Raw genomic sequence first — 21,149 nt, 5'->3', positions numbered from 1 at the left:
CTGCATCACTCATTCATTCAGCAAACATTTCTGGGGCTCTGAGTCAAGCTGCATGCACTGGGGACTTGGAGATTTATAAAATGGCCTGGACTCAGCCCTTGCTCTGCTCCTCTTTGTGAAGCTTCCAGAAAGCTCCAAATAGTTTCAATTCAGTGTCATAAATGAAAGATTATTCTGATAGTTGAGATAAAAAGCAATTCCATGCCTAGGTTATAGATTTAATTTATTGTCTCCAAAACAGAAACCCAAAATGTTTTTATTTATTTATATATTGTGGAGACAGGGCCTCACTCTGTCACCCAGGCTAGCGTGCAGTGGTGCAATCACAGCTCACTGCGGTCTTCCAACTCCTGGGCTCACGTGATCCTTCCTTGGCCTCTCAAAGTGCTGGAATTAGAGGCGTGAGCCACCGTGCCTGGCCTGGAAACTCTTTAGATGAGCTTACCAAAGCCCGAATTGCAGTGCAGTGTGAACAGGTAACAGGATATTCTAGCACCTGCACTACCCCATGAGCAGCCCCTCTTCCTGTCCCTCTCCACAAAAGAACCACCAGCCTGTGTGCCAGGGGCCACCTGGATGCTTCCATGTGATACTCAGATCTCAAAGCTGTGCAGTAGCTTGAATTTAAGTCATGTGCTCACATCCTTGGCTCTCAGCAAGCTGCCCCATGGACATGATGTGTCGTTTCCACATCGTGCAGCTAGGACTCCTCCTCAGCCGGGCGCGGTGGCTCACGCCTGGGAGGCGTGAGGCGGGCAGATCATGAGGTCAGGAGATTGAGACCATCCTGGCTAACACGGTGAAACCCCATCTACTAAAAATACAAAAAAATTAGCCAGGGGTGGTAGCAGGCGCTTGTAGTCCCAGCTACTCGGGAGGCTGAGGCAGGAGAATGGCGTGAACCCAGGAGGCGGAGCTTGCAGTGAGCTGAGATCACACCACTGCACTCCAGCCTGAGGGACAGAGACTGTCAAAAAAAAAAAGAGGACTCCTCCTCCTCTCCCTCCGTGGCTAATGTCTAACCTGGATTGTTGGACTTTAGATTTACTTCTATTGAACTGACCCAGCTGCCTTACTCTGTTGTACCGTGACATTTAGGTAAAGAAACCACTTAAGGGCTGAGAGGAAAAATAATCCTTCAGTGGCTGGAGAGCATGAAGTTATTTTCCAAGTTCAAGGTGATTTGGTTGGTGTGGTAAACACTGCTGCAGCAGGAAAGCCGCCAGAGGCTCCATGAAGATGCATGGGCATCACCAAGCCCAGGGACACTGTGCACAGTCAAATTTGATTTTAACATAGTTTTCAAATGTCACAAGTCTCTTATTTTCTCCCCAACCATTCAGAAATGTAAAAAGCTACAAATGGTTTGCCTAGTTTGCCAGCCCCTGACTTAGGACCATGTCAATCCAGAGAGAATCCAGGTGCTGAAGCAGAATGAAGCTTGCACCCCAGCCCCTTTTTGGCTGGTTGCCATTAGTGGAAAGAATACAGCATTATGGTTAGCGCAGAATCTGGAATTTTCAGACCATCCGTATGGCTGACGTTCCCCTCCTGTCCTGATCATGAACCAGGAAGTGGCCAAGAGGTGATGACGAGAGCCCAGGAGGAGGCAGGGTCAGTCTTTGTGAGCAGTGTTTTGGAAGGCCAGTAACAGGAGTGGCAGGTGGTGCATGTGGGTGCCTTGGCTCCTGTCCCCATGGTTGGGCGGCCCAGAAAGCCTGAAGTAGAGAAAAAGCAACAGCAACCCCTGTGCTAGACCTGAAGGTGACCACCTGGCTAAGCACGTTACCTGCCAAGACCCTCCTCAGCAGCCACGCGGCCCAAGGCAGGGACACTGCACACATACTCCACGTGCACAGAAGTTCTGGTGTGAGTAGGGCGTGGCTGGAGAAGAGGCAGTTACAGTGGACGCACTGATTCCATGGCTGTGGAGGTCACCATCACCCTTGTACACCGGGAGGAGCCCCTGAAGGGGCAGGTGGGAGGTCACCAGTCAGGAGTTCCAGGTTCCCCCTGAATGACCAGGTTGGCCTCATGCCTGTGAATATCAGCCTTAATTAGATGCTGTGTGAGAAAGTCAAATGGACAAGGTCCCAGCCTGTTAGATTAGGGTTGAGCAGCAGATTCACGTGAAAATTCAATTTCAGCAAAAAAGCATCAGGCCTTGAGCAAGCCACCTGCCATCAGCCACGCCTCCCTCCATGTTCCTGCATGTGCCAAGAACCCCACCGTGCTCCACCTGGGCCACTTCTCAAGGTCGTGTCGGCAGCAGAAAACCTGAGGGGTGAGGTAATGGCCCCCCAGCTCCCAACAGAGCAGGCTAACTCCTCACCTCTGAGTTTCTCAGCTGTGCCTGCACCTGCTGGGCCTCTGCGTCATGGGAATGGTGGGCAAAAGGAACTGATAGGGCCCTGACAACCGCGGTGAGTAATCTGCCTGCCGTCCCCTAGGTGGAACGGCTACAGGATTCCTCGTGAGCTTCTACAAAGAATAAAATCTCAGACCCTCAGTTCTTGGCAGTCTTTCAGGCTGAGTTTTAAGGAAAGCTGTTCTGCAACATAAATTACATCCAGACCTGTGTGGCCTCCCCTGCAAAGTAAGGCAACTGGGGTTCTCCTCCCTGACCCTGTCCCTGTTTCTCCTCCCATCTGTCCTTTCACCCTATGGTCTGCTGGTCTACCCCCACTGCAGCTCAAGTTCTTTTCCCTGCCATCGTTTTTCCCCACTTCCTCTCCCTAAGTTCTCCCCAGAGTCCTCTTTCCCCACTCCCTCCCCACCTTCTTCCTAACCCACTCCCTCACCCCAAGTTCTTCGCTCAACCATCTTTTCTTCCCACTGTCTTCTTTCCCCACTCCCTCTCATCACCTCTTCTTCTCAGGTTCTTCTCCCCATATTTGTTTCCCAACCACCTTCTTTCCATCCCATTTTCGTCTTTCCTTTTTTTGTTTTTTCTGATAGAGTCACACTCTGTCGCCCAGGCTGGAGTGCAGTGGTGTGATCTTGGCTCACTGCAAGCTCTGCCTCCCGGGTTCACACCATTTTCCTGCCTCAGCCTCCCGAGTAGCTGGGACTACAGGTGCCCACCACCACGCCCAGCTAATTTTTTTGTATGTTTAGTAGAAACGGGGTTTCACCGTCTTAGCCAGGGTGGTCTCGATCTCCTGACCTCATGATCTGCCCACCTCGGCCTCCCAAAGTGCTGGGATTACAGGCATGAGCCACGGCGCCCGGCCCCCTTTCGTCTTTTTCTCCACTGTCTATTTCCTCCTCACCGCATTGCCCCCAACCAAAAAAAAGTGGGGCAACTAGGCCATTACAAGACAGTCATCAGCCTGAGGGCCTGTGCACACGTGGTTATGCTGGAGGTGCTGGCATGGACAGGGGTGGGGGTACTTGCATTCGTTTGCGTGCTCGTTCTCTGACAGGCACAGTAAGGCGTGTTCCTCTACGTTGTTTCTGCTCAGTGCCCTCTCACAGTGCATGTTTTCAGATACACAAATAAGGCTCTGAGTTTCAGGGAGGGCAATGATGTCCTGGGTCACACAGCAAGCCCCTGGGACACAAGTGTGACCTCAGAACCCTTGCTGTGACACCTTGCTTCTGTGCCTGGCACTCATATGTGCTCCATGAATGCCAACCACACCAGTAATGATGGCGTGTACCTGCTAGCCCAGCCTGCCTCTCTGGTCCTGGGTGGCTGGGTTAAGTTCTAAGATAAGGACCTAATGTGAAGTTGGAATTCTAGGCACTCCTGGACCTCCTCCCACATGAGCTAATGCATTTCCTTATTGTTGAAGCCAGTGTGAGCCATTGATCCTTCAGGGAAAACAGTTTAGGTAAATGATTTTAACCTACTCAGTCTAGCAGCGCTCGTAGAGCCTTCCTTGTGCTGCTTCCTCATTCACAGGGACCTGTGAACTCAAAACTGCAGACTGCACCCTGATTTTGAGGGACACAGGCTTTATTGAACAGGTTAAGGTCAAACATTTCAGGAAATAAACATACACTTTGTATGAAGTTGGATATTCTTTTTTTTTTTTTTGAGATGGAGTCTCACTCTGTCGCCCAGGCTGGAGTGCAGTGGCGCGATCTCAGCTTGCTGCAAGCTCCGCCTCCTGGGCTGGCGCCATTCTCCTGCCTCAGCCTCCCAAGTAGCTGGGACCACAGGCGCCTGCCACCACGCCCAGCTAAATTTTTGTATTTTTAGTAGAGACGGGGTTGTCACCTGTTACCCAGGATGGTCTCGACCTCCTGACCTCGTGATCCCGCCTCGGCCTCCCAAAGTGCTGGGATTACAGGCGTGAGCCACCACACCTAGCCTGAAGTTGGATATTTTTTTTTTTTTTTTTTTTTTGAGACGGAGTCTCGCTGTTGCCCAGGCTGGAGTGTGCAGTGGCGCAATCTCGGCTCACTGCACGCTCCGCCTCCAAGGTTCACACCATTCTCCTGCCTCAGCCTCTCTTGAGTAGCTGGGACTACAGGTGCCCGCCACCACACCCGGCTAATTTTTTGTATTTTTAGTAGAGACGGGGTTTCACCGTGGTCTCGATCTCCTGACCTTGTGATCCGCCTGCCTCGGCCTCCCAAAGTGCTGGGATTACAAGCGTGAGCCACCGCGCCCAGCCTGAAGTTGGATATTGTTGAGAGCAATTCTGAACCTTTACCAACATTCTACGTTTGTCAGTATAAATGATCCCATATAAAATAAGTAAGTTAAGGCTGTAGGTTTATTCACATATATACACATTTATATGTAAGTGGTTTATCCCGTGTGAATTTTTTGATGCTGGGTAAGCCTTGAGCTCCGATTAAAAGCTTTGCCACAGTCATTGCATTTATAAGGCTTCTCCCCGGTGTGAATTCTCTGGTGTATAATTAGGTGTGAACGCCACCTAAATATTTTCTCACAGTCTTCACACTGATGCAGTTTCTTTATAGTATTAACCTTTTTACGGCCCACAAAGGTGGACCCTTCCAGGGCATTCCCATATTCGTAAAACCACTGGGCCCTAGTGTGTATTCTCTGGTGTTCAATAAGATACGAGCTCCGGCTGAAGGCTTTTCCACACTCACTGCACTCATAGGGCTTCACTCCTGCATGAATTATCTGGTGTTGGAAAAGGGTTGAGTTTTGACTGAAGGCTTTCCCACACTCATTACATTTATAGGGCCTCTCTCCAGTGTGAACCCTTTGATGTATTGTAAGCTGCGTGCTCATGCTGAAGGCTTTTCCGCATTGGAGGCATTCGTAGGGCTTCTCTCCTTTATGGATTCTCTGATGGTAAATAAGGCTGGAACTCTGACTGAAGGCTTTTCCACAGTCATTACACACATAGGGTTTCTCTCCAGTGTGGATTCGCTGATGTTGAATAAGGTGTGAGCCCTGAACAAAGCCTTTGCCACACTCATCACATTTAAACGGTTTTTCTCCAGTGTGAGTTCTCTGATGGCGAATAAGCCGTGAACTACAACCAAAGGCTTTTGTACACTTGTTACATTTATAAGGCTTCTCTCCAGTGTGAATCAGCTGATGCTGACTCAGGCGCGAGATCCACCTAAAAGCTTTCCCACACTCATCACACTTAAATGGTTTCTCTACAGCGTGAATTCTCTGATGTGCAACAAGGCTTGGACTATCTGAGGCTTTTAGAATTTGAGCTTTCTCCCCAGTATGCATCCTTTGATGCTGGGCCAGGGTGGAGCTCTGGCTGAAGGCCTTCCCACACTCCTTGCAAGGGTAGGGCCTCTCCCCAGTGTGAGTTCTCTGGTGTCTAACCAGCTGCGACTGCTGGCTGAAGGCTTTCCCACACTCACGACAACCATAGGGCCTCTCTCCTGTGTGGATTCTCTGATGGTGGATGAGGCTTGAGCTCTGACCAAAAGCTTTTCCACATTCCTCACATCTGTAGGGCTTCTCCCCAGTGTGGATTCTTTGATGCTGAATAAGTTTCGAGCTCAGGCGGAAGGCTTTTCCACACTCAGTGCATTTAAAGGGTTTCTCTCCCGTGTGGATTCTCTGATGCTGATTAAGCTGCGAGCAGAGCCTGAAGACTTTCCCACACTCTGCACATTCATACGGCTTCTCTCCATGGCAGTTACTTGGATGTTTCCCCTGCAAGCAGTCAGATAACTTTTTTTGGCATTCTTGACATCTGCTGATTTTCTGTGTATTAATTTCCCAATGCAGAGCGATGTCTGAAGTGGCTCTGACACCTTTGCCACACCCCTCACATCTCCGGGACGTCCCTTCTGCACTCTCTTTCTGACTTTCAAGAGGCTGACAATCCAGGCCGCTGCTTCCCAGCTCCTTACATCCCTGGGCTAAATCCTTGAAGGTCTTGGGAACCACAGTCTCCTCACTCAAACAGTCATTCTGGAAGGTAGAGCCTGCCACTTTCAGCCCGGGGCTTCCCAGGTGACTGTCTAACCAGACCTCAGAATCGGAAACGTCTCCAAAGCCAGGATTCTGAGGGAAGTCCTGTGGGGAGATTCTGACCACTGTCCCATAGGATTCTGATTTTAGGATGTCCATGCCCTCACAGACCTGCTCATTTTCAGTCCTAATCGTAGAATCTGAAATAAACAGGAGCAAACAAAGACGTTCCTTAGGCCCTGTGCTCAGAGAAATGATAAGACTACAAATGTGGGGCTGGGGCTCGAGGCTCCCGGGATGGCTGCACCGGACACTGCAAGGCCCAGGTGGAAACGTGCAAGAGAAGGCAGAGCCTTGGACGGTTCTCAAACCTGGTTTCATACTTTTTACCTTGTTCACTCATTCAATAGCAATGAATGTTCATTATGCACTAGGCAGAGTGCTGAGGGCAACACAGACTACGGCGGGGCTGGCATCTGTGAGCAGAGAGATCCATCCTACAGGGCACTGGTGTGGGGCACCGTCCATGCAGAGGCAAAGAAGACAAAGCAAGACCGGAAGGGTGGGAAGCTACCACAGATTAGGTTGGGGCTCCAGCATCCGGGCTGGTGAGGAAACAGTACAGGGTCTGAGTTCTGAATGGAGGGCATGGATTGTGATGAGGAAAACAGGGCTGGAAGAGCTGCCAAGGGACTTACTTGGTGAGCTCAGAAGAGCACTGGGCACCTATGCCGTTCATGGCTACTCCGTGGGGTGGGCTTCTCTGAGCAGGACCCAGCCCCCTCAGCTGCCTCCTGGCTGCTGCTGCCAACTTGCACCTGGCCACCTCCCCTGCTTCTCCCTGGGCTGTGCGTGGCCACCCCCCAAGACCACACTGATTTCTTCCCTGGTGCTGCAAGTTTCTGGAGGCCCCCAGGAGGCCTTCCAGACATCTGCGTTCCTTCTGGACTCTCCAAGTAAGCACTGGCTTCTGTCCTACTCTGTAACCCTAGAGGGCACCTCTGTTGAGGTCAGACATCTCCTTGATGTCTGTGATCACAACCATGACAGGACGCAACCACAACACACAGCTATGGTCATGACAATCACAGTCCCCACCACGACACAATCACATTCACAACCACAACCACTTGGCCACAGCTATAACCAGCCCATCTACCCCACATGAATGCACAGCCCAGTTACAGGGCTTCAAGCTTTGGTTCCTGCCCACTCCTAACCATTGGTGGTGAGTCTCCAGCTTCCAGGGATCTCCAAAGGTCTTCCTGTCAGTCCTGGAGAATCAGAGCAGGAAGCCCTTTTAACTTCACTGTGCAGCAGGGGTGCTCAAGGGCTGTGAGGACAGGAGGCACCTCCAGGCCTGGTCCTCATATGCTGCTTTCCCTACACATCCTCACCACCTCAGCATGCCTGCTCTTTCAACAGGGCTTGCTTGACACTCCTCCCAAGCCTTCCCCTGCTGTGAAGATAAGAGAGCAGGGTGGCCAGGTGCGGTGGCTCACGCCTGTAATCCCAGCTACTTGGGAGGCTGAGGCATAAGAATCACTTGACCCTGGGAGGCAGAGGTTGCAGTGAGCCAAGATCATGCCACTGTACTCCAGCCTGGGCAAGAGACTCCATCTCAAAAAAAAAAATAAAGAGCAGTGGCAGAGAGAGCAGAGCCAGGCTGACAGCAAGGCTTTATTGGGGGATGCCAGGAACCACCCACCAGGGGGCACAGTGGTGGTCAAAAGCGTGGGGGTGCACAGCTGGGACCTGGCCCCTCCTCCACTGCTCTGGGCCAATATCCTTCAGTATCTGATGCTGACTGTACCAGCTAGGGACAAGTAACATATCTGGGCATTTCTGCCTTGCTTAATGTATTCGGGTTTTGTGCTGCTGCTTATTTTATCTAAGAGGCTACATCTCTGCCCCGGAGTCTCGGGTCTTCAATCAAGTGCTGGGTCCATCAACAGCAGCTCTCACCTACTGTGGGATTCTATTTTTTGTTGTTGCTTTATCACAGTAAGGACCACCTGCTACATATAAACCCACTGAACTATTTCTGCCAACTGTAGCTGGCTTTTCTGCCATGGCACCCTCTTTAAACTCTCCAGTCCATGTTGGAGACATTTTAATGGGCGGCTGGGTTTTAACTGGGCCACCTTATAGCTGAACCTCCTTCTCAGGGAGGCTGAGCAGAAAGGATCACATGGGAGGAGCCAGCAGAGCCAGTGAGGCCAAGGTTCCCGACCACTCTTCCCACATCACATGCAGCCTTCCTGGGCAGCTGCAAGGCCCACCGTGTGTGAAGAGGCTCAGAAACCCTCCTTGTCCTTTGAAGCTGCCTAAGGTCATATGAATGGAAGGAAGATCACAGCCCCTACCTTCCTTTTTTTTTTTTTTTTGAGACGTCATCTCGCTCTGTCACCCAGGCTGGAGTGCAGCAGCACAATCTCGGCTCACTGCAAGCTCTGCCTCCCAGGTTCACGCCATTCTCCTGCTCAGCCTCCCGAGCAGCTGGCACTACAGGCATGCACTACCACACCTGGCTAATTTTTTTGTATGTTTAGTAGAGATAGGGTTTCACCATGTTAGCCAGGATGGTCTCGATCTCCTGACCTCATGATCCGCCCACCTCGGCCTCCCAAAGTGCTAGGATGGCAGGCGTGAGCCACCACGCCCAGCCCCACAGCCCCTACTTTTCACACCTTTGGACTGTCCAACTTGCTTCCCAAGGCCCCTACAAGCCGGTGGCCTCTGTAGGACCTGGTCCTGCCCTGCTGCAGAAGTGACTGTGATGACCCAGCAGCAACTGAAGGGGAGGTGAGGCGCTTCCTTTTTGCAGCTGAGATGCACGCAGACCCATCTCCCTTGTCACGCTGGGCAGCACACCAGCGAAGCAGAGAAGCAGAGCACCAAGCCAGGCACCTGCCCAGCAGGAGCTGATGCTGGAGGCAGCAGGTGCCCTGGTTAGGGCTGAGGACCCCAAGATAGGCTGAAGTCCTAACTTGAAGCACCTCAGAATGTGACCTTGTTTGGAAACACAGTCGTTGCAGATTAATTAGTTACCATGAGGTCACTGGGGTGGTCCCTAACCCAACATGACTGGTGTCCTTCTAAGGAGACGGCCACATGAACACAGACACGCAGGGAGAAGGCAGCCGTGTGAAGGAGTCAGAGATCAGAGTGAGGGATGCATCCACAAGCCACGGAACCCAAGGACTGCCAGAAAACCACCAGCTGCCCAGAGAGGCAGGACAGGGTCCTTTCCTAAAGCCTTCACAGGGAGCACGGCCCTGCTGACCCCCCGATTTCAGATTTCCAGCCTCCACAGCTGTGAGACAATAAATTTCTGTTGTTTCAAGCTTCCTAGTCTGTGGTTCATTGTTACGGCAGCCACAGGGAAGTAATGCACTCCTGGAGCCTGAGAGGGTCTGCAGGGAGCTGCTTCGGGGAATATGCTTCCCTGAGGAGAGGTTACTGAATGCCAGACCTAACTCTTCCTTGGATCCATAGGTTTGTATCTTTGCTTAACAAAAGTATGAGTAAAATTAAAAATAGAACAAAATGTGACATGATTCAGACACAAGCTCCGTTTTTGTGGAAATGCATGGGTTTCTGTCCGGCTCTTCTGCAGTTTGGCCTCTCCCAAGGCAGCCCCACAACGGGTCTATGCTCCCTTCTACGTGCTGGATGCTGCTTCCCCAGTGGCATTCCCAGGCATCCCAGCATAGCCCCCGCGACTCACCCACAGCTACCCACAGTTGTGAGGCCCCTCCTGCAGCTTCTCCTCACCCCAGGGCTTCTCTGTGACGGGGTCTAAGCCTCACCTGTCTTGGAGGTCCTTGGTGCCTCTGTCCCCTCTGCTCCCTGCAGGTCGAGGACCCACGGCTCCTCTCCCTGCTCCAGCCGGGAGATCAGCTCAGGCTTGAAAACCAGGAATCCTGCTGTGTGTGCGGCAGAGAAGACGACAGTGTCAGCATGACGGGGAGAGTGCAGCACAGGGCTAAGCCTTCCGCAGTTTCCAAATGGAAAGGGGCAGGGGGGCTACAAGGCACAGGCCAAGTTCCTGCAGGGAGAGGGGGTGGAGGGTGGGGAGAATCTGGGGACACAGCAGCCCTTTCTGTCCAGATCTGTCCAGCTCCTGTGGCTGGACAGCAAGGGATACCTGACTCCCACAATCTCCAGGCGACCCTGTCACCAAACAGTCTGCAAAGGACAGTCCGCCTCTATCCCTGGAACTCGGGAGAGAGAAGAAGCCCAAGCTTCACTTAGCAGAGCCGGGCCTGTCCCTCAGTTCAGAGAGCAGAGATGCTCCAAGAGGCAGGGGTGGTTACAAAATAAGATAACAAACAACGACAAACAGACACAAACGAAGCACATTTTGCATCAGAAAGCTCCAAGGTCCAGTCCTCAGCCAGTGTCCTTCCAGCCTCAAGTCCCTGTGCAAAGGATGCCTCAGGGCCTGCCTCCCTTGCTACAGACTGGGTGGCAGAGACCTGTGGGGGCCCACCTGGCACCCTGCCTTCTTGGGGCCACCTGCTCCCATACCCTCTTTGTGCCGGTCAGTACAGAGATGAGCAGTTGATCCATGGGCCAGCCAAGGCCTCTGGTTGGAAGCTTCCTTCAGGGTTCCCCCAGCTGGAAGGAAAGAGGCAGGCAGAGATTCCAAAGGCCTATAGCCAATAAGCTCAAACCCCCAGATGCAGGCAGGACTCCACACTCAACAGAAAACGCATATTCTCTCCAAGCACATGTGGAACAAAGAAACAGCCTTGGGTCAAGCCACAAACTGAGTCACAGACATGCCAAAGAACATACCACAGGACACGCGCCCAGGCAAATGCAACTCAGTGTGAAACTGACCACAAAATGGTGCTTAGATGCCATTAGCTACTTGGAAACTAAATAACAAATGACTAAGTGGCAACCATATTTATTATGAGTCAGAATTTATAGGATGCAGCCCAAGCAGTATGTAAAGATAAAATGTTATTTATTCAGAGATATGGTCTTGTTCTGTCACTCAGGCTGGAGTGCAGTGGCACCATCATAGCTCACTATAGCCTAGACCAATCCTCCCGCCTCAACCTACTGAGTAGCTAGGACTACACGTGCGTGACACCACACCCAGCTAATTTTTAAATTCTTTGCAGACATGTGGTCTTGCTATGTTGCCCAGGCTGGCCTCAAAACTCCTGGGCTCAAACGATCCTCCTGCCTCAGCCTCCTAAGTAGCTGAGATTATAGGCATATGCCACTATACCCAGAAAAATTTTATACTTTTAATACATTTACTAGAAATGATCATTTTAAAACACAAATGAGATAAATAGTAAGTTCAAGAAGTTGAGAATGGCCAGTTGTGGTGGCTCACACCTGTAATTCCAGCACTTTGGAAGGCCAAGGCAGGTGGATCACCTGAAGGTCAGGAGTTCGAGACCAGCCTGGCCAACATGGTGGGTTCAGGCTGCAGTAAGCCACTGCACTCCAGCCTGGGCAACAGAGTGAAACTTTGTCTCAAAATATTAAAAAAGCAAAACAAACACCACACACATCAAACTCACATAAATAAAAAGGAAGAAAATAATAAATCTGGGGCAGGATTCAGAGAGCTAGAGAACAAAGACATATAAAAACATCCTCCAACCCAACCCCCCAAAAAAGGCAAAACCAAAAGCCAGTTATTTGAAAACATGAATATGACAGTCTCATGACAAAACCAATCAAGGTCAACATAGTGAGAAGATACTGCCAAAAAACAGAGAATAAGAGACACAATTACAAATATAACAGATTAAAAACAAAAGGAAATGCCAGGCAAGGTGGCTCATGCCTATAATCCCAGCATTTTGGAAGGCTGAGGCAGGATTGCTTGAGGCCAGAAGTTTAAGACTTGCCTGGGTAACATGACAGACCCCAACTCTACAAAGAAAGAAAAAAACAGCTGGGCATGGTGGTGCACACCTATAGTCCCAGCTACTAGGGAAACTCAAATGGAAGGATCACTTGAGCCCAGGAGTTCAAGGCTGCAGTGAGCTATGATCGCACCACTGTACTCTAGGCTGAGCAAGACCCCAACTCTTTAAAAAAAAAAAAAAAGGAAATATAAATGCATAAATGCTAATCCAAGACTTTCCTTCCCCAAAAGCCCAAGGTCCAGATGGTTTTACAGATTAGTTCTACTTGTATGCCAAATGCCATTTATCAAACATGTCAAAATTATATAAGGGCAATACACAAAAAGAAATATATAGGCTGGTCATGGTGGCTCATGCCTGTAATCCCAGCATTTTGGGAGCCCGAGGCAGGCAGATCATGAAGTCAGGAGATCAAGACCATCCTGGCTAACATAGTGAAACCCCATCTCTACTAAAAATATAAAAAAATCAGCTGGGCGTGGTGGCAGGCGCCTGTAGTCCCAGCTACTGGGGAGGCTGAGGCAGAAGAATGGCATGAACCTGGGAGGCGGAGCTTGCCGTGAACCGAGATCGCGCCACTGCACTCCAGCCTGGGCGACAGAGTGAGACTCTGTCTCAAAAAAAAAAAAAAAAAAAAGGAAATATAAATACATATATATATATATATCCGTTTCACTTATGAACAGAAACACAAAAATCCAAAATACAATATTGGCTAGCTGAATCCAAAGGCGTATCAAAATTTATATATAAATATCATGATTTAAGTAAGGTTTATTCCAGGAATACAAGAAAATATAACAATGTAATTTCCGAATTAATAAAGAAAATAAATCATGTGTCTCAAATGATGCAGAAAAAGAATTTGAAATTCAATATTTCTTTATGATTAAAAACAACAAAACTCCTTAGCCAAATTCTGTGGTTATGTAGATGCATTCCCTTTAAAATCAGGAACAAAACGTGTCCACAGGGTCCTGTTTAACACTGCGCTGGCCACTGCAAAGGCAGAGATGGGAGGAGTGAGGGCTGGGAGGGAAAATACCAAACTCTCATTTGCAGGAATCCTCCTGCTGGTAAACAGCAGAATCACCGAGCAACACTGATTTACCCAGGGAGTTCCACAAAGTTGCCAGATGTAAGATCACCCTCCAGAACCAACAACATTTTTGTACTACAGCAATAATCAGCTAAAAATACATTCACAAAGCAAAAAAATCAAAACTTTTACATTGACGGAAAACAGTTTCAAAGCACTCCAAATAAAAATTCCAGTGCCATTTTTTAGGAACTCAACTTATTCTAAAATTTGTACGCAGCTGGGCGCGGTGGCTCACACCTGTAACCCCAACACTTTGGGAGGTCGAGGTGGGCGGATCACCTGAGGTTAGGAGTTCGAGACCAGCCTGGCCAACATGGTGAAACCTCATCTCTACTTAAAATATAAAAATTAGCCAGGCGTAGTGGCACATGCCTGTAATCCCAGCTACTCAGGGGGCTGAGGCAGCGAATCACTTGAACCCAACAGCCGGAGGTTGCAGTGAACCGAGATCGCGCCATTGCACTCGAGCCTGGGCAACAAGAGCGAAACTCTGACCCAGAAAAAAAAGAATTAAGCCGGTGAGTTTAATTCTTTTAGTATTTTTGTAGTATTAAGAAACACTACAAAATTAAAACAAAAAAAAAAAACCACCCCAAAATAAAAAACAAAGCCAAACTGGCCGGGCACAGTGGCTCACACCTGTAATACCAGCACTTTGGAGGCCAAGGTGGGCGGATCACCTGAGGTCAGGAGTTCCAGACCGGCCTGGCCAACATGGCCAAACCCCGTCTCTAGTAAAAATACAAAAAATTGGCCGGGCGTGGTGGCACATGCCTGTAATCCCAGCTACTCAGGAGGCTGAGGCACGAGAATTGCTTGAACCTGGGAGGCAGAGGTTGCAGTGAGCCGAGATCGCACCACAGCACTCCAGCCCAGGCGACAGGGTGAAACTTCGTCTCAAAAAAAGCCAAAAACACAAATGAACAAACAAAAAAAAAAACCCAAACAAACCAAAAGCAGGAAGCTGGCCCACGAGAGAGATTCAGGGAAGAGAACAGGGTTCAGAAACACCCCATTTCATAGATGAAAATGGTAGCTCCACATGTCAACCGGAAAAGGAGATAGGTTTTTTTTTTTTTTTTTTTTTGAGATGGAGTCTCGCTCTATTGCCCAGACCGAAGTGCAGTGGCACGATCTCAGCTCACTGCAACCTCAACCTCCCAGGTTCAAGCGATTCTCCTGTCTTAGCCTTCTGAGTAGCTAGGATTACAGGCATGTGCCACCACACCCAGCTAATTTTTGTATTTTTAGTAGAGACGAGGTTTCACCATGTTGGCCTGGCTGGTCTCGAACTCCTGACCTCAGGTGATCCACCCACCTCGGCCTACTTCAAAGTGCTGAGATTACAGGCGTGACCCACCAAGCCTGGCCAAGGAGACTGTTTAATAGGTGATGTTGGGGAAAACAGTTATGTGTGGTCAAAATAAAACGGATTTTTACATAACCCAAATACAAATGTGGAGCGGGGATACAGATGAGAAATATAAACTATAAAATCCACAGGAGAAAATGAAGCCCATCTCAGTGACCTTGGAGGAGGAAAGAACTTTTTTCTGAGATGGAGTCTCGCTCTGTCACCCAGGCTAGAGTGCACCGGTGTGATCTTGGCTCAGTGCAACCTCTGCCTCCTGGGTTCAAGGAATTCTCCTGCCTCAGCCTCCTAAGTAGCCAAGATTACAACCGCCCGCCACCACGCCTAGCTAATTTCTGTATTTTTAGTAGAGACGGGGTGTCACCATGTTGGTCAGGCTGGTCTCGAATTCTGACCTCAGGTGATCTGCCCACTTCGGCCTCCCAAAGTGCTGGGATTACAGGCGTGAGCTACCATGCCCAGCCAGGGAAGAACTTTTTTTTTTTTTTTTGGAGACGGAGTCTCGCTCTGTCACCCAGGCTGGAGTGCAGTGGCACGATCCCGGCTCACTGCAACCTCTGCCTCCCAGGTTCAAGCGATTCTCCTGCCTCAGCCTCCCAAGTAGCTGGGATTACAGGCGCACACTGCCATGCCCAGCTAATTTTTTTTTTTTTTTTTGCATTTTAGTAGAGACAGGGTTTCACTGTGTTGCCCAGGCTGGTCTCGAACTCCTGAGTTGAGGCAATCCGCCCGCCTTGGCCTCCCAAAGTGCTGGGATTACAGGCGTGAGCCACCGTGCCTGGACAGAACTTTTAAATAAAACTTCAAAGAGACAATCCATAAGGCAAAAACACAGTAATTACATTAAAATCTGACCTAACAGGCCCGGCGCGGTGGCTCATGCCTGTAATCCCAGCACTTTGGGAAGCAGAGGCAGGCGGATCACGAGGTCAGGAGATCGAGTCCATCCTGGCTAACACAGTGAAACCCCGTCTCTTCTAAAAACACACACAAAAAAATTAGCCGGGCGTGGTGGCAGGCGCCTGTAGTCCCAGCTACTCCGCAGGCTGAGGCAGGAGAATGGCATGAACCCGGGAGGCGGAGCTTGCAGTGAGCCGAGATCGCGCCACTGCACTCCAGCCTGGGCGACAGAGCGAGACTCCGTCTCAAAAAAAATAAATAAATAAAAATAAAATAAAATATAATAAAATCTGACCTAACAAAGTTAACAAACACGAAAGAAGCAGAGTTTTTTTTTAGACAGGGTCTCACTCTGTTGCCTAGGCTGGACTGCAGTGGCGCAATCATAGCTCACTCCAACCTTGACCTCCCAGGCTCAGGCAATCCTCCCTCCTCACCCTCCCCAGTAGCTGGGACTACAGGCGTGCAACACCATGTCCGGCTGAAAAAGTGATTTATCATACACAAAACTAACCTGGTATTTATCATATTTGATAAATTCTAAGATTGTCTTTTTTTTTTTTTAGACGGAGTCTCGCTCTGTTGCCCAGGCTGCAGTGCAGTGGTGTGATCTCGGCTCACTGCAAGCTCTGCCTCCAAGGTTCAAGCGATCCTCGTGCCTCAGCCTCCTGAGTAGCTGGGATTACAGGCACCTGCCACCATGCCCAGCTAATTTTTGTATTTTTAGTAGAGACGGGGTTTCACAATGTTGGCCAGGATGGTCTCGATCTCCTGACCTCATGATCCGCCCGCCTCGGCCTCTCAAAGTGCTGGGATTACAGATAGGAGCCACCGCGCCCGGCCCTAAGATAGTGTTTTTATAAAACCCTTTCCCATCTCTTGGACGCATCTAGGAATTGACGTCATCCGCCAGGTGGCAGCTGTGACACACCATCACTGCTTGTGCACACGAGCTTGCCCAGCTGCTCAGTTAAGTCACCAGCGCCATCATACAATACATGCTGAATTCAGCTGCTCTCTACACTGTCTTCAAAAGCTTTACCCTGTGACTTGGCACAGCAGCAGGACATTATAAATAGACAGAAGCCACGGAAAAAGAACAGCAGCTGTACCTTTGAGCCTGGAGAAGCAAACTGTTACTGGGGGAATGACTGCAATTCCAGTTACTGGCAAATCAGCAACTGTGTACACACAGGGCCTGAGAGAGGAGGACAGGCACAGCAGATGGAGCTGTTAAAAGGGATGGCTGCTACATGCCAAGCAAGAAAGCTCAAACACCAACCTCACTGGATGAAGAAAACCCCAACAACACTTACGAAAGGCTGCAGAACCTCTTGATGGCCAGGCCCACAGGTTGCCATCATGTGGAAAGCACGGACACAGATAACCAAACCAGAGAGTGGGGTCACTAAAAGCTGTGAAGAAACATTAGAAGTACCCTTACTCCGGCTGGGCATGGTGGCTCACGCCTGTAATCCCAGCACTTTGGGAGGCCAAGGTGGGCGGATCACAAGGTCAGGAGTTCAAGACCAGCCTGACCAACATGGTGAAACCCCGTCTCTACTAAAAATACAAAATTAGCCAGGAGTGGTGGCGCGCGCCTGTAATCCCAGCTAATCGGGAGGCTGAGGCAGGAGAATCACTTGAACCCAGAAGGCGGAGGTTGCAGTGAGCCAAGATCGCGCCATTACACTCCAGCATAAACGGACCTTCACTACATGTGTCTTTTCCTATTTCAGTGGGACGGGGTAAACCACGCCTAAATGAGTCTAAGAGGGCTCTTTAAAAAGTATAAAGTAGGCCGGGCGCGGTGGCTCACGCTTGTAATCCCAGCACTTTGGGAGGCCGAGGCGGGCGGATCACGAGGTCAGGAGATCGAGACCACGATGAAACCCCGTCTCTACTAAAAATACAAAAAAATTAGCCGGGCGTGGCGGCGGGCGCCTGTAGTCCCAGCTACTTGGAGAGGCTGAGGCAGGAGAATGGCGTGAACCCGGGAGGCGGAGCTTGCAGTGAGCCGAGATGCGCCACTGCACTCCAGCCTGGGCGACAGAGCGAGACTCCGTCTCAAAAAAAAAAAAAAAGTATAAAGTAAAATTAAGTGATAAAAAAATGCGTGTAATCAGTAGCATTCCAACTTTCTTAAAATAACGATGTGTACATAATTCCATGTTTTACAATGTAAGGCACCTTAGACAGAATGAAGAAACAACACCTTCAAAGCAATAAGGCACAGCGGACCTAGAATATGGGCAAATGCCCTGAGCAGATATTTTACAGAAGAACCTGGCAAGCTAATGAGGGTGTGAAAATAGGCTCAAGCTCAGCAGAAATCAGAGAAATGCAAACTCAAACTACAACAGCCTCCCACTGTACACTTATCTGACTGGCAAAACAGAAAGCTGGACTTTGCCAGACTAGCCGGGACAGAGGGGTACAGGCCTGGTCCAACACCTCAAGAAGCTCCTCGCCAACCAGCGATGCCCCCATCAGTTCCACTCCTGATCCTCCAGCCCAGGCACTCTCTCGGGGGTCTGATGCAGCAGAGGGCTTAGTCACAGGCAAGAGGCCCAGCAAGGCCCAAGTTAGACACACCCCCCTTCACCAAGTTGCAATCCGACAGTACACACCTTGTGAGAACACAGGCACGGACATAAACAGCACCGTAGTGGCTGCCTGTGGCAGTGGTGGAGTTCAGAGAGTTAGACTAACGGCAGGACAAGAGGGCAAGGGGATAACAGCATCTGCACAGTAGCCGTGTGGGCGTCGCTGCCACCGCTTGCTCTGGTTGCACAACCTTTTCCTTGGATTCCTCCACCCAATAATTTCTCTTTTCTTGTCTAAGCTATTTCAAGTTTGGATTCTATTTCTCACAATTTAACAGCTTAGGAAAAAAAGAGGCTTTACTAACTCCCAAAATCCCACCCACTCCCTGGGGGCTGAACCCCATGACATGGGCAAAGCTAGGAACCAGCCTGGCACACCACTCGAGTCCAAGCCCCCTGTGGAGCCCACGAGGGTCTGAGCGTTTGGCCTGCATATCCCAGCCTCTGATGGAGGCCTGGCTGGGTGGGTGCTGACTGATGATGCAGGGGAAGGGGCCCCGAGGTGCAGCCTCACCTAGTCCAGCCACACTGCTGTGGTTCTCCAGCATCACTTCCCTGTAGAGGGCCCTCTGGCCAGGGTCCAGACACTGCCACTCCTCCCGAGAGAAGTGCACAGCCACATCGCCAAATGTTACCACCTCCTGAAAGGACACACACCAGCACCCCAGGAATCCCTGGGTGCCAGCCCCCTTCTGGCGCTGCCTCATGACATGTCTCACGGACGTGCACCATGGGGTTGGGCAAGACGCTCACCAGGACTCCTCTGCCTCTAATATTCTGGGGAGGGGCAGTCTCGGGGAGGAGGAAGGAACCCAGTCCATGGTGGTCATACAACCCTCCCCCCTCAAGAGCCTCAATTAGGTCCTGGTTTGGGCAGGGGTTTGCTCACTACCTTGGGGATGGGGGCAAGGGGGCCTTCCTAAGCCCAGCAAGGGCCAAGGTAGGGTCTGGGCCCAGGGCCAGTGGGCAGAGCAGGAGGTGGGCCTTCACAGGACAAGCGAGGGCAAGGAGGCAGTCAAGCTTCCTACCATGAGGCTCAGTGGTGGGTGGGCATCCACGTGTTCTGGCCGAGAGACCTGTTGGCAATTATGAAAGGATTAGAGGTCAGGGTGCCAGAAGCCCAACTTCCAGGCTAATCAAGGGGGTACTGTGCTCTCTGCTCATTTACCTCCAGCCCCAGATTTCTCTAGCAGGGACATGGGGCTGGGCTGAAGCAGCCGTGGCACTTGAGTGAAGGAGGCCCACTGAACTCTTGTTCTTCTTCAGAGTGTATGTGTGTGTGGCATGTGTGACTCACTCCACAAAGCTGTAAGGAGTGGATGCCACGTGTCAGGCACTGAGTAATGGAGATACAGTAGTGGACACGAGGACCCTGCCTTCGCGAAGCAGTCTGGCAGTGGAGAAAGTTAAATAACCACACAAATAAGTACATTGCAACCACGACAGCGCTCAAGTACAGGGAACTATGAAAGCCACTTAGACTAGAACGTTCAGTGTAATGGGTCACTTCCCCAGGGACCTCGGCCAAGGTGATGGAGGTGGAGAGAGCACTCCAGGCAGTAAGAATAGCATGTGAAAGGGCCTGAAGCAAGAAGAAATGGGGTTGGATGAACCAGTGTGGGTAAATTCCCGGCAGCAAGGGAAGGCAGTGAGCGACTGGAGGCTGGAGAAGGCAGGAGCAAAAATGACAAACTGCAGGGAAGACAAGAGTGGACATGGAAACCCCTGCCCTCAAGTACATAAATTCCAGTCTCCAGCTCACCTGTCGCCAGGATGGAACCAGGCACAGGGATGTAATCTGACATAAATCGTTCACCTCAATCAAGCCAATGACTCCAGACCCTCTACCTGCCCAGGCATTCCCCCGGGAGGTCGGAATGGGAAAAAGAGTCTTCATACGGCAGCTTCTGGCCCAGGAAGTGGTTTGTGGGTGGAAGCCCCAGGTCACCGGCACAGGTGGGCTGATCCAAGCAGCAGTGACCCCCGGAGGAGGATCCTCCCACCTGGCTCCTGACAGTAGGAATGCCCGGAATAGCAACCAGAATTTAGAGAAGACAAACAGCCTACCCCACCCAAGGCACCGTTCTTTCCTCCACTGTCACTTATCCTAGGCCTTCCAGGGCAATAAATAGAAAGAGAAAGGGCCTAGAAGAAGGTGACTTCGCAGGAGGGAGAGTCCGGGCCCCGGGAGTAGGCCCAGGCCTGGAGAAAAGGCCGCAGCTGGAGCTCGCCTTACTCAGGCCCCTGACACCGTGGGTGCCACGAGCGGGGTCTGCGGGGAGCTGCGAGACTCGGCCAAACGAAGCCCACCTCGCGCCGCCGCCGCGGGGGAGGGTGTCTGGGCTCGACCACCTCCCACGCCAGGCGCTCAGGGCCCCGCAAAGCCCCCGCGCTTTCCCGACTGGAGGCCCCGGGGACGCGAGGACCCCAGTGCCGAAGGCGGGAGGGTGCAGGAAGCGACCAGGGATCACTCGGACCGAGGACAACCCGAGTCCGCGCCCGCCGCGCCGACTCACCCTCCCTGAGGACCAACCGAGTCTCGCAAACGCGCGACACCGCCGGAAACGGGCCTTGGCCACCGGCGTCCGCCCCGCCCCGCCCCGCCAACTTCCGGCCGCCCTGGGCCGCTCGGAGGCCCGGCCATCTCTGTGGTCCTCAGCCCCGCCTCCCAGGCTCCGGAGAAGGGGTGGAGTCAGAGCCGAGGAGGGGCGAGGCTGGGGCCCGAGGGACAAGAGCCTGGGCCGGACCAGAAGCCCAGATAGGCGGGGCCGGTGCCTAGGGGGCGGGGCTACAATCGGAGTCGGGCAGGGGGCGGAGCCGCGAGGGAGAGGAGGGCCCAGAGCCCGGAGTGGGCGGTGCCTGAGCAGGGGCGGGGCGGGGCGGGGCGGGGCCG

At 51.4% G+C, this 21,149-nt stretch overlaps 1 protein-coding gene across 21 annotated transcripts; it reads right to left on the bottom strand.

Moving 5' to 3' along the window:
* Positions 1 to 4,709: 4,709 nt before the first annotated feature.
* Positions 4,710 to 20,973, bottom strand: ZNF7 (zinc finger protein 7). Of its 21 annotated transcripts, none has more exons than XM_055287754.2 (7): positions 20,773 to 20,857; positions 19,285 to 19,332; positions 18,771 to 18,897; positions 16,967 to 17,065; positions 10,907 to 10,996; positions 10,186 to 10,302; positions 4,710 to 6,573 (listed from the first exon to the last, which is right to left on the bottom strand). In XM_055287754.2, the coding sequence occupies exons 2-7, from the start codon at positions 19,285 to 19,287 to the stop codon at positions 4,763 to 4,765; spliced, it is 2,247 nt and encodes a 748-aa protein (XP_055143729.1). In that variant the 5' UTR covers positions 19,288 to 19,332; positions 20,773 to 20,857; the 3' UTR covers positions 4,710 to 4,762. The 21 variants fall into 21 exon arrangements, with proteins under 21 accessions (XP_055143729.1, XP_055143730.1, XP_055143726.1 ...); XM_055287755.2 differs by lacking the exon at positions 20,773 to 20,857 and adding an exon at positions 20,567 to 20,737; XM_055287751.2 differs by lacking the exon at positions 20,773 to 20,857 and adding an exon at positions 20,019 to 20,540.
* Positions 20,974 to 21,149: the final 176 nt, after the last annotated feature.

Source organism: Symphalangus syndactylus, chromosome 7 (assembly GCF_028878055.3).
Source record: "Symphalangus syndactylus isolate Jambi chromosome 7, NHGRI_mSymSyn1-v2.1_pri, whole genome shotgun sequence".
Taxonomy (NCBI): domain Eukaryota; kingdom Metazoa; phylum Chordata; class Mammalia; order Primates; family Hylobatidae; genus Symphalangus; species Symphalangus syndactylus.
This window is presented reverse-complemented; position numbering and strand designations above follow the sequence as displayed.